The 13895-nt window shown below is 41.6% G+C and overlaps 1 protein-coding gene across 2 annotated transcripts in view; it reads right to left on the reverse strand.

Moving 5' to 3' along the window:
• Window positions 1-11290: 11290 nt before the first annotated feature.
• Window positions 11291-13895, reverse strand: part of ATP9B (ATPase phospholipid transporting 9B (putative)) — an 851783-nt gene continuing 849178 nt past the window's right edge. For both annotated transcript variants that reach the window (XM_063923317.1, XM_063923316.1), the window contains one exon: window positions 11291-12365. In XM_063923317.1, the coding sequence (XP_063779387.1) occupies window positions 12229-12365 (137 nt within the window). In that variant the 3' untranslated portion in view covers window positions 11291-12228. The remainder of the gene's footprint in view (window positions 12366-13895) is intronic.

The following is a 13895-nucleotide window of genomic DNA, read 5'->3' on the forward strand; positions in this document are numbered from 1 at the left end:
TCTCTGAAGACAGTTCCCCCACAAGGCCCTTTGGAGAGACAGAGAGAGAGTATGCCAGCACACACCCCAGCGCTATAAACCCAGGAATAACACAGTAACTTAATGTTAACCCAGTAGCTGCTGTTTATATTGCTTTTTGCGCCTATTTATGTGCCCCCCCTCTCTTTTTACCCTCTTCTACCGTGTATCTGCAGGGGAGAGCCTGGGGAGCTTCCTCTCAGCGGAGCTGTGGAGAAAAAATGGCGCTGGTGAGTGCTGAGGAAGAAGCCCCGCCCCCTCGGCGGCGGGCTTCTGTCCCGCTTAAATATGCAATTTTTTGGCGGGGGCTCATACATATATACAGTGCCCAGTATATGCTTAACTTTGCCAAAAGAGGTCCCAAATGCTGCCCAGGGCGCCCCCCGCCCCACTCTGCACCCTTACAGTGACCGGAGTATGTGTAGGTGTGTGGAGCAATGGCGCACAGCTGCAGTGCTGTGCGTTACCTTAGTGAAGAACACGGAGTCTTCTGCCGCTTCTGAAGTCTTCTTTGCTTCTCATACTCACCTGGCTTCTGTCTTCCGGCTCTGCGAGGGGGACGGCGGCGCGGCTCCGGGACCGAACGGCGAGGGTGAGATCCTGCGTACCGATCCCTCTGGAGCTAATGGTGTCCAGTAGCCTAAGAAGCAGGACATAGCTTCAGAGAGTAGGGCTGCTTCTCTCCCCTCAGTCCCACGATGCAGGGAGTCTGTTGCCAGCAGAGCTCCCTGAACATAAAAAACCAAACAAAATACTTTCTCTCAGCAAATTCAGGAGAGCTCACTGAAAAGCACCCAGCTCGTCTGGGCACAGTATCAAACTGAGGTCTGGAGGAGGGGCATAGAGGGAGGAGCCAGTGCACACCAGAACCTAAATTCTTTCTTAAAGTGCCCATGTCTCCTGCGGAGCCAGTCTATCCCCATGGTCCTTACGGAGTCCCCAGCATCCACTAGGACGTTAGAGAAATTATGTTTTGTATGTCATCCTTAGGTTCAATTGTTTAGTGAGGGACAAGATTTGCTTCCGTTTGTCCACATATTTATGACCGACAGCCACCAGCACTGGTTTTGCCTATTACAATGTCCATAAATGATTTGAATTGGTCCTGGACCACCAATCCAAGGCACCCCTGAAGGTGTCCTGAGGCACCACGTTTGAGAACCACGGGGTTAGTGCAAGCCTTTCCCCATTGCATATTTCTTACTGATACGTTACAAGTTGTGTTTTGCCTTATAGTGTCATTATTTGCTTCACCACAGCAGTGTTGCGTACATGTCCGGCTCCCTTCATGAAAGATTGGTGTTACGCACACATAATTACACTGAATGACATTGTTTGCTCCTTTCCAACGGTCTTTTGTTTGCAAGCAAAGAAAGCACTGCTCCTACAATTATCGTCATACAAGAGGTTTTCAGAAGAAAAAAAAGGGGAAAATTTGTTTGCTTAAACTAGAATTTCACTTACTCTTGAAAACATGTCTGGTGAACGTGTTTACTTATTGTCATTTACAAGTGGTACAAAGTTCCCTGAACACCCCCCATGAGAGACAGAGGTGACGTTTCAACCGTTGCAGGATGTCAGAGGGAGCTAAAAAAAAAATGAATGTATGAAGAGATAATTGACCAAACGACAGAAAGTAGAAAGCTTGTAGTTCACCTTTCAAGAGAAGAAAATACAAAAATGCTTTATAATTTTATGACTCCCAATTATTTGTTCTTGCAAATGTTTATTAAATATAAGCAAAATAACTAAAAGATGAAATAGCTGTCTGGTCTATACTTACAGTTTATGCTGCCTTAAGAGACTGCAAGTCAACACTTTTCCTACCCCACATCGTAACTGCACAGAACATATTTTCATTCCACAGTGAACAATAACCCCTCTTCCAAGGTTACATAAATTGAAACACAGGTCATCTCGAGGAAAGAGTAAAATGTACAGAAAATACTGTACAGTATATGCAATTCCACTTACCTGCTGCACTCTAACGGCCCTGTCCTAATTCTGTGCTAATGTATGTATGCTTAACTACACCTCAATATGTAGCAAGGATTACAATATTAAAGAGTACAGTATGTTCCCTAGTACTATCCCTTTGCTCGTTACTGATACAACCCTAAAATGAGCGACTGAAGATTGGGACTGCCATGCTCTCCTCTTGTTGCACTTCACTATTATAATCATGCAAATTGCTTATTTACCAAACAGTAGCTAGGAAACAGGCCAATACTCTAGCAGTGTCTGGCAAATTCAAATACACATGAGAGTGTTTGACAGAAAGAGAATGTGAATAAAATAATTTGTCTTAAATGAAAACATCCTATACACCGATTGCTGCCAAATATACTTTCACATGTAAACTTGCTAAGTTTCTCTTAAATAAATTGTATAAAACAGACACTTACCTAACGCCCACAGAATAGGAAAGCCCATCTTCTGGTTCTGGGGAAATTGTAATATAAACTCTGTTTTGGCCCTTATATTCCAAGGAACACCTTGCAACACAACTTGACCTTTAGTTGAACATAAACATTAGCAGGTCCCACCTATCGCTATCCCAAGCTATACATTTTTAGACCTAAATTAAAAGGGGTAGATTTTAAAAAAGTCCAAAAAAAGAACCATGCAGTATATAATAGTGTAGCCCATAGCAATAATAATAATAATTTTATTTATATAGCGCTCTTTCTCCAGTAGGACTCAAGGCGCTTAACAGATACGTAGCATAATATAGTACAGAAAATAATGAAGTACATTTTTATAAAATACAGAAGCATGAAGATACTAAAAGGGACATTATGGAAATGCTTGAGTACACAGAAAAGTCTTGAGTCTACTTTTGAAGGATTCTATAGTTGGGGCCTCTCGCACTGTGCGGGGAAGTGAGTTCCATAGAGTTGGAGCCGCATGACTAAAAGCTCGACCCCCAGATGAATTACGGTAGATTCTAGGTACTGCTAAAAGTCCTTCATCTACAGATCGCAGTAATCGAGTGGGGCAGTATGGGGTCAGAAGCTGTTTCAGGTACCTTGGGCCTTGGTCATGTAATGCTTTGAAACTCAGTAAGCCAATCTTGAAGATGATTCGCCATCGTACAGGCAGCCAGTGAAGGGAGTAGAGGATGGGTGTTATGTGGCTAGAACGGGGCTGGTTGGTTAATAGCCTGGCAGCTGTGTTTTGCACCAGCTGTAAGCGCTGCAATTCTTTTGCTGGTAGACCAAGGTAGAGGGCATTACAGTAGTCTAAACGAGATGATACAAATGCATGTATGATTTTTGGCATATCATCTGAGGGAATTAAGTGCTTGATTCTGGCTATGTTCCTCAGGTGAAAGAATGAGGATTTTATTGTGGCTGATATCTGATGTTTAAGTGTCAAGCCACCATCCAGGACAACGCCAGGATTCCGCACACGATCACTGGTCTGTAATTCTGAATCCCCGAGTGTAAGTCCAGTTGGTTGGCTATGCTGCAGTCTTGTCCTTTGATGTTGCGGTCGTATCATAAGGACCTCTGTTTTATCTGGGTTCAGTCGCAGCCAACTGGCGCTCATCCACTCCTGTAGTTCAGCTAGACAGCCATTTAGGGTTGCTATTGGGTTATCAGTGCCCGGAGCAAAGGACAAGTACAGTTGTGTATCATCTGCATAGCAGTGGTAGACCAGGCCATGGCGCCTGATTATTTTGCCCAATGGGAGCATGTATACTGCAAAAAGCATGGGGGATAGTATAGAACCTTGTGGGACACCACATGGCAATGGCACTAGTGGTGATGAGTATAATCCAGATGATACTCTCTGTGACCTGCCTGTGAGAAATGATTTGAACCAGTTTAGGACTGTGCCATCCAGACCACAGAAATGTATCAGTCGCTCAATCAGAAGCCCATGGTCCACGGTATCAAATGCTGCCGAGAGATCCAGAAGGATTAATATTGAACAGTCACCTCTGTCTTTTGCCATCAGGAGATCATTTAACACACACACCAGGGCTGTTTCAGTGCTATGTCTTCTCCTGAATCCTGATTGAAATGGATCATAAATATCATGGGTTGTCAGGCGGGTTTCCAGTTGATTTGCAATGACTTTCTCAATAACCTTTCCTAGGAAAGGAAGGTTTGATACCGGTCTGTAGTTGGTCATGCAGTCGGGATCTAAATTAGGTTTTTTTAAGAAGCGGTCTAACAATTGCTTCCTTTAGGGGTCCAGGAAAAATGCCTGTCTGCAAAGAGCATTGAACAATTTTTGTAAAGACAGGACCAATTATATCCATACAACCTATTAGAAGCTTGGTTGAGGCTGGGTCCAGATCACAGGTGGTGGGACGCAAAATCCGAGCAATTTCAGCAGTGTCCTTTACATCCACTGGATCAAAGCTGGTCCATGAAGGCAGGTAGCTTATATTGGCAGGCTTTGTAGTTTGGCACTCCTTTGATGGCACTGTGGAGATTCCAGCCCGGATGGTGGATATTTTAACTGCAAAGAAGTTTGCAAACTCGTTGCATCTTGCCTGGGAGAGGGTCTCATCAGTCTGCAGGCATGCTGGCTTGCAAAGCATCTCCACTGTGCGGAAAAGTTGAGCTGGCCTATTGTTTGCTGCTGTGATCTCATTTGACAGGAACTGTGCTTTCTTACGAGTGATTGTCGATTGATATTCTTCGTTATGCTTTATTAGTTTTGTTTTGTCATCCACTAGGTTAGTCTTCCTCCATCGTCTTTCCAGTCTGCGCCCCCTTTTCTTGAGCTCACTAACACTGTTGTCGAACCATGGAGCTTGACGTTGTGGTTTACGAGGTCTTAAACGCACAGGGGCGATAATATCAATTGCAGCCATAACATCCCTATTATAATAACGGACTAGGGAACAGGGATCTTCACAGGCACCCAGTATAGCAGAGAGATCCAGATTTGCTGCAAGAGCCTGGGGAGTCATACCCCTCCTTGGACGATACCTGGTCAACTCCACGGGCAGAGATCTTAATTGAGGGGTTGCAACTGAGAACCAGAGGGAGTAGTGGTCTGACCAGATGACTGGGTTTATTTTTAGGTCAGTGACTTCTAATCCAATCTGAAAGACAAGGTCAAGAGTGTGACCACTTTTATGTGTGGCAGAGGGAATGACCTGTGTGAAGCCCAGACCATTCATTGTGCACAGGAGGTCTTGGCCAAGGCGTGAGAGCTCATCATCCACCCATGCATTGAAATCCCCGAGGATGAGCCATCTTTGATGTTCCAGAACCAGGCCAGCAACAGTGTCTGCAATTTCTTGTAGAAATATCTTTCCATCTCCAGGTGGCCGGTAAATGAGAAGTACTCTGAAACCTAATCCTGTCGAACTCCGGGCAGCAATGCACTCAAATGAGCGAGTAGTTTCAATAGGGTGGACCCTAAGTTTAAGTTCTTTTTTGAAGCAGATAGCCACCCCGCCACCCCTGCGGTCCAGTCTTGGGTTGTGGATGACAGAGTAGTTTGTTGGGACTGCAGCCTCCAATATAGGTGCTGCATTTTCATCTAGCCAGGTCTCTGTAATACAGGCTAGATCTGCAGATTCAATAAGGTCAGCAATTGTTGCAGTCTTGTTTCTTATAGATCTGGCATTACAAAGGACTGACCTGATTGGGCATACCAGAGGGCCTTCAGTTTTCTTTATGCTAAGTGCAGGAGCTCTGGGTATGGGGGTCACAAAGCGAGAGTTGACAGTTCTGTCCTTCCAAACACAGGGCCGTCTTTTGGGTATCACTTCTATTTGATTGTTCTTTGAGTATGGGGGTGAGCAGGTGGGCAAAGGACTTGGAGGGTTACCGGGGGAAATACATTTCCGGCCTGCTCGCTTCCCACGAATGCGCCTGTGTTTTCTTTTTAAAATGTCAAGGGATTGGAGAATAGAAGCCTGTGATGGTGTGAGAGGAACTGCAGAACGTGGTGGGCGGAGTGAAAGAATGAAGCTGGAGCAATACGTATACATTTGGTCATCAATGACAGATTACTATAAATTTGAGCTGCATATGATGATGAGAGAGGGAGAGAAAGCAGTGTTTTTTTTTTTTTTTTTCCTTTTTGTGTTTTGTTTTTCCCCAATTCGGTATGTGATCCAGAATTATAATGGGATTATGAACAAAGTTATTGCTATAACCTATTGTGTATATTTGAAGCAAGTAATAAATAAAATAACTGCTGATTTCGTCAATTATCCTAGGATAGGCAGCCTTTTGGAAAGGTGTTAGAAGCCAATTCCTACTGTGTAGGTGTGAAAAGTCTCAAAGTGAGAGGCCTTTGAAGTAGATTTTTCTTTTTTGTGGGGGTAGTGATAACGTGTCCTGGAAATGGATCCTGAATTTTAAACAGTGAGCCTTCAGCAATTCAGAGCCTGAATATACTGATATTAGTAGATTAATGTAATAAGTCAGTTATTTGTTGCTCAGAGAACAGAGGTGGATGATGTCTAAGTGAGAGGCTGGATGTAGCCAAAGATAGGTTGTAATCCACAGTACCTTATCTGGGTAATGTCCAATGCAGAGTACAGCAGCTGCTAAACTGAAGGATTTCTCAGTGGAGATATGCAGAGGATTCAGTCCAGGATTCAATCCAGTGTGTATCTCAGCGCAGGAATGCAATCCGTTGGTTTTGATGAAATGTCCGCGTAGAGTAGTACAAGTTAAAGGAAAGTCCTTGGATATTTATGATGATTCATAGGTCAGTTGTGGTGAATTTAAGCTGTTTTATGGAGATGATCAGGAGCATACAAAAGGTGAGGCAGCCATCTTGGGTGCCATAGCCATGCATAGCAACCAATCAAGATCTAGTTATTATTTCAAGAATGCACTAGATAAATGGAAGCTAGAAACGTATTAGATGCTATAGGCCACACTACTACTTTTCCTTTTTAGAAGTTTTAATAAATCTACCACAAAGTCTTAATCCTAAATCATAAGCATATGAACGCCAGCTATTCCAATTTGAACCAATGGGGTTCTAAATGTAACATCCAGCAACTTGGTCCAGCTGTATTTTGGATGCATAAAGTTGCGCTTCATGTGTAACAATGTATGCTCAGACTCCAGAAACTTAGCTGCAATTCAAATAAAACAGACATACAGACTGCCAACCACTGGAACATAAAACACGTTTAACACTTAATGACAAGTAACAAAATCACTAATACCACTTTCAAATCACAATAGCGGGTCACAGCCAGGAATTGTGCATGGCTCCTTCCCAGGTGCGACCCCGCTTGAGACTCCTTACAGACTGGATGCACCAACCAGGCATATTGCCGGTGTGGTGACGTGTGCGAAGGATGCACCTGGAGATCAGATCATCTCCAAGCGCCGCCTCTCCCTATAGCACCGTCTCTTCCTATAGAGTGCATGGGTCCCAGGTCGCATCGACCCGGCAACCCGTTTACATAGCACTTCAATCTGGGAATAACCCTGCTTTATTCCCAGGATGAAATACAAGATCAGTCGACCCAGTAAATTGTAACATACCCCTTTCACACCGCACCTTGACCCGGGTCAACCTGGCAATACACTGGGTTATTTTGGCGATGTGAAAGGGGTATAATTCAGTCACACTTCACAGCTCATGTGTATTGAAAGATATCTCCAAATATGAAGCAGATGGTATCAAGGGTGATTTTTAGATAATCCTAAACTTTATGAAAAGGACAAATGCTTTTCTTAGTTTTTTGCAAAGTGATAAGTAGACTAATGAGCTTTGGAACTTTTAAAACTCTTGATGTTTTTCTTAAAATGTTTGGGTAATGACAGCTTATGTTTGTTATTCATTATACTAAGCTGAGAGCTCACTATGAAAAGCATGCAGACTATCCCAGTCAGGTCAGCATACAGCACTTATCATGCCTTGCAGTACTGCATATTACTTATTTTTGGAAAGTAACCAAGGAGTTTTTCCCTGTAAATACAAGCATCTACACTTTGTAATAAATCTGTTTTATGCTTTTGAGACATTCCTTTCTGTACTTTAATAAATCATAGCAATGACAAATGCAGAACTATCTTTCTTCATACAGTTTCTAAAACAGGTTTTAAGAATTCACATACTGTAACAAAAGCGCCACCTTGTGGACAAAAGACTGAACTATTTTGGATATTTATTCTTTGTTATATAAGTCCTGCATTACACAACGCAGCTGATACGAAGTGTTCTTTACGAAAAAAACCAAAAACCTATTAAAGAAAAAAAGTAAGTAAAAATAGCGCACCAGTAACATATGTATCAGATTTATGTCAGGAAAAAGTATGTACTTGTGCGCAACCAGGTAATAAACACAAGAATGTTTTATAAAGCACAAAATGCATTCAGTCAACGTTTTGATTTCAATTAAAAAAAGACATCAATTGTACAGCATACTGTACACCAGGCCTGGCCAACCTGTGGCTCTCCAGATGTTGTGAAACTACACATACCAGCATGCCCTGCCACAGTTTTATCATTCACTAACATCAAAACTGTGGCAAAGCATGATGGGACTTGTAGTTTTGCAACAGCTGGAGAGCCACAGGTTGGCCATGCCTGCAGTGTACACAGTAACAAAATGACTTCTAAAATATACTCACAAATGAAGAAAGCAATATCCGCTTCAGAGGTGAATTTGCAATCGGCCAATGAAAAGTGTCTAGTTACTGCTGGTAATTGTCATCAACATCATCATCATCATCATCAGTGTATATATCCACCAGCACTCAGGCACCTGCAAGAGATACGGCTACTGACAGGTGTATCTGTGTCTCCAAGTGAGTCTGCCTCAGTTGCAATCATGTGTACCTTTCCCTCCCAGTTCCATGCCTCAAAGGCTGGGTACACACTAGGACGATGCATAATAAGGGCGATGGTCGGGGCAACTTGCCTTTGCCCTGGAAAATCCCTGATTGGCCAAACAGACTGGTTGATTTAAAGAACAATAGAATGATCCCTTGTTCCGTCCTTCATTAAACTGCACAGAGTTGCATGCTATATCTTCTGGTTGGCCGTGCATCATGGGCAACCAAGAGATGTTGCATACGACCCACGGGAGCGCACAATCCTGTGCACACACTGCACGATGTAGACGATTTGTCGTTCCAATATGGCAAATTGTCCCGACATCGTTCGAGTGTGTACCAAACCTAACAGCAAATAGTTCCAAGTGTCAGTTCAGCATTTGGTATGTGTTTTTTTTTTATTACTGTGGGCATTTACACTAAATACATATGAGTTAACCAACTCAGCTTCAGGTCGCACACAGAAGTACAAGCTGAGTCTATTGGTTTTACTTTGTATGTTATTGATCATTGTATGATCTTTCCAAACATATGTTATGAAACACCTTGCATTTCCATTTCTGTATTACAAAACACAAACATCTGGTAGAAATTGGGCTTTATTGCTTTTGTAACAAAGATATACAGTATTTCAAATAAAAGACATATTAAACAAAACAATTACGTTCCCACTGGCTTTAAAATAATACATGTTTTAATCTGTGTATTTACAAGTGTAACCTAATAAAGGCTAACCAAAAGGAATTTAAGAAGTATTCAAAATAACACTGGCAAAGTATACAGCATTACTTGTGTGTTAATATTTGTAGCGCTATTTAGGGATCTTAATATCTCTTTTGTGCAAACAAAACTTTATCAACGTAAAGTTGCGGTGTTTAGCCAATAATGCCAAATCTAGTGACGATGCGGAAGGCGTTTTCTCATACAACTACTGTACCACAGAACATGTGATAAGATACTCTGCTGTAAGTAGAAAAAAAAGTAAGTAAAAATAGCGCACCAGTAACATATGCATCAGATTTATGTCAAATTTATGGCCCTACAGAGTAATAAGTCTAATAAACATACGGAACATAAACTGGGAAAGCATCTTGTTACAGTAGCAGTTATCAATGGAAGATAAAGGATTCTTGAAACATAATAATCAGTACATTATAATTGTGTTTTTAATTTACCTGAGTAACCAAAGTAAGCAAATTGCAAGGCAAGTAAACATAGTGCCAAAAATCCAGTGTGTGATCTTAATGAAGAATGTATCTGTTGTCCCTCTTTTGGAGGTTATATTTTTAAGATATTCCCTATAGTACATAGATAAGTTGTTCGTTCACATTTATGTACATGGCTGTCAGCTGTGAATGATAAACTGCTAGAAAGAACTGGCTGTACTAAATCATATTGTCAGCTTTAGCACGTTGGTAGTGCTAGCTCTGGTCAGCTCGCAATAGGGATGGCCACTGACCATCGATGATTTTAGATCATTGATGGCCTGTGAGCAATGCTGCATACTTTTACCATCAATGGGGGAGAGCCAGATGGTTTCCTGCCATCGATGGTAGAGAGCTACCAATTTTTTTTTCTCCTCCAAGTGTTGGGACACGGAGTATAGCTCCACCCTGGACACCCCGCAAAGCCACTGACTGGCCCACAGCTGATTCAACATTAATGCAGGGGTGGCTATCAGAGGGTAAAACCATCAATGGTTCCCTTAAAGATGGTTTAACACTATCGAGGATATCCATCAATGGTACAATCGATGGACAACCCACCGATGGCCATCCCTAGCTCGTAGTACTATCTTTATTAAGCTTTCAGTGTACTACTTTTACTAAGCTAATAGTGCCAACTTTGACACTCTTAGTGCTAGCTTTCCAAAAGAATTATAAGTATTTATAAGACAAAACTCATTAAAAAATGATAGTGGAATGGTCCCATTGAATAATAGGGGCTGTGGCACATGGGAGTTTTTAAAAGTTGTGGTTTTGCATACAGAGAACTCCTACTAAAGTTAGACAAAATAATGACTTGTGAAGAAGAAGTCCATCTTATAGCACTGTCCAGTCCATGTAGGTGCAGGTGTGTTTTTCCCTTAAGATCACCATAGTTCTTTCACTAGAAATCTTTTGTATAAAAAAAAAAAAAAATCATCCATGTGCCACTGCAGTGACTTTTGCTAATACAATGCTATTTCAAAAAGTATATATACACATATTGGGGGTAATTCCAAGTTGATCGCAGCAGGAATTTAGTTAGCAATTGGGCAAAACCATGTGCACTGCAGGGGAGGCAGATTTAACATGTGCAGAGAGAGTTAGATTTGGGTGGGTTATTTTATTTCTGTGCAGGGTAAATATTGGCTGCTTTATTTTTACACTGCAAATTAGATTGCAGATTGAACACACCCCACCCAAATCTAACTCTCTCTTCACATGTTAAATCTGCCTCCCCTGCAGTGCACATGGTTTTGCCCAATTGCTAACTAAATTCCTGCTGCGATCAACTTGGAATTACCCCCATTATGCAGAGTCTGTTCTTAAAAAACAACAAAAAAAAACAACTGTTAAGTTATTTACAGTTTACTCTTTCTCAGTTGCTAGTGGCATTCTATACAATTGTGGGGGAAGCAAAATATCCAGCAGTTTATATCAATGTAGAAAACCCAAATGGTTCCTCTAATTGTAGCTTAGTGGAAAGTTATGAAATCAGCATATCTGAGTGCAAATAAAACCAAAGCGATCTAAGTTTTATCTAGGAATGACTGAACTTAATATTCATGATTCTTTTAGAACTAGTGACATCCCGAGGCATGAGGCACAACCCAGTAACACATACAGTATGCAGTGAATGGTCTCAAGATGCCACTGTGATGTCTCCGGTCCATATCTAAAGAACAGATTACATTCTCAAATACTGAATATTGGCCCCACCCACAAAATGGCTGTTGTCACTATTTGCTGTTGCTAGGTACACTTTAAAGCTTGTTTTATATTTGTATTAGGAACAAATTTACCATTATAATAATGACCATATAATAATAATGCAGGTTTATCAAAGTTCATACAGAAAATAGCAGCATACAAGGAAATTATAAATGTAAGATGTGCTTCAAACCTTATGTAACTGTTTTTATGATGCCTTCAAGTAACAAACTAAAAAGGACAAAAATAAAGTAGCGACAATGTCAAGTTTTCATGCTCCATAAATCCAAAAATGTAAATCATAGCTGAAAAGTTATTTTAATTTTCACTTTACTGACTTGTATCAGTTATAACATTGTCTTGTCTTCCTGTCTTGTAGAAAAAGCCTTGTTTGTGCTCTTCTGCGGCTCCTCCTGTACTCTCATCTCATTCATAAGGCTGAAGTCACTAGAACACAGCGAGGCAGCTTGTGGCATGTCACAGAGTTACATGCGGGAATACCCAAACCTTCAGAACTAGGACGTGAGCTTGGAGTAACTTGGGGGTGAGAATTTGCGCTTCAAGTACTTTAGAATATAGAGAGGAAGACAGCTTACAACGGTGATAGCTGATACTTTCCACAGGAAGGTTAAGGTTGTAATAAAAGCAACATCTGTTACAGAAAAAGAGACAACAAGTTCATGCAATGTCAGTATACAGAAAATGACACTAAATTATTGGGTTGTCCACTATTTAATAACACTATTTATTATAACCTTCCCCTCCATAAAGTAAACAAAGGGTACCCCCCGGAATCTCATTATCCAATTGAAGATTTTAATTGCATTGCTTTTCCATGCACACACATACACAATGAGTATATCAGGCCTCACTTACGGTCATGAGCTAGTCAGTAGTACCCACTGCCCATAGGTGTCGGGGAAAGCTCTAATCAGCCCTGGGTTATATTCGAGAGGAGGGACCCCTTTATTAGGGCAGTGACCACTTCCTGAGGAATCCCTGGCCTGGGCTGATTAGTTAGGGGGTGTTAATGCTTTAGCTGGGGTATCTCAAGTGTCCCCTGTGGCATAACCCCCCTTCGAATGGAGCCAGATGCTGGTTCTAAAAAGATGGGGAACCCCTACATAATTTTTCCCTCATATTTATGAACCGGGACCGGCTCCAAAAGGTCAAGGATAGTTATGGTTTGGGGGGATAGGACCCCTTAACTTTTTTTCTGTTTTTTACCTCTTTCTTTACATTTACACAGAGAAGCAGTGCACAGATCACACTGACCTGTGCAGGCTTTTGCAGAACACTATGCCCACAGGCAGGACTTTACAATTCATACACGTCTAAACATGAGTAAACACGACTAAACACGAATGCATACACCAGTGGTTCCCAAACTCTTTTGAATCACGGCACTCTAGAGCACAGGTTCTCAAACTCGGTCCTCAGGACCCCACACGGTGCATGTTTTGCAGGTCTCCTTACAGAATCACCACATATATTATGACTGGAAGCCACAAGCACTGGTTTTGCCTATTACATTAACCATAAATAATTTGAATTGATCCTTGACCACCAACCGGAGGACCCCTGCAAGTGCCTCGGGGGACCTCAGGGAGCTATGGTACCCAGTTTTGGAACCACTGGCATACACCATTGGAAAACATTTGACACCATCCTGTCAGACATGATTCTCCGTAAACTTGAGTGTTTGATCTAGAAAAACTCTCACGTATCCTTGTGATGCCAATTGTGTTTTGACTCAAACCAAACATATCTTTGGTCCTGTTTCACAATAGAAAGCCCTTGTAAGTAGAAGAGGCGGAATCAAATACATTATTTTCAATATTTACCCTCTGTGTGACCTAAAAGATACTAAATCATATATACTGATAAACTGACAATATAAAACAATTGTTGTTCGTAAACTGATTTTGTGCTGGATGCTTATGTACCGTACATCACAGTATTTTGTGCAATTGTGTATGGTGTCAACACAAAAACATTCATAAACACGACAGAATGCGTATGCTTTGGAGTGGTGACCTCTCACAAGCGGGTAAGAAGGTAAATCTGAAGGCATGGAGGCAGATCAGAAAACATATGAGACACTGAATAAACACATCTCTCTTCTACCTGGCCCATTATTAGTTAATGCTTTTAAAAGACTACTTTTGTTGCTGATGCTGTC

This window comes from Pseudophryne corroboree, chromosome 5 (assembly GCF_028390025.1).
Source record: "Pseudophryne corroboree isolate aPseCor3 chromosome 5, aPseCor3.hap2, whole genome shotgun sequence".
Taxonomy (NCBI): Eukaryota; Metazoa; Chordata; class Amphibia; order Anura; family Myobatrachidae; genus Pseudophryne; species Pseudophryne corroboree.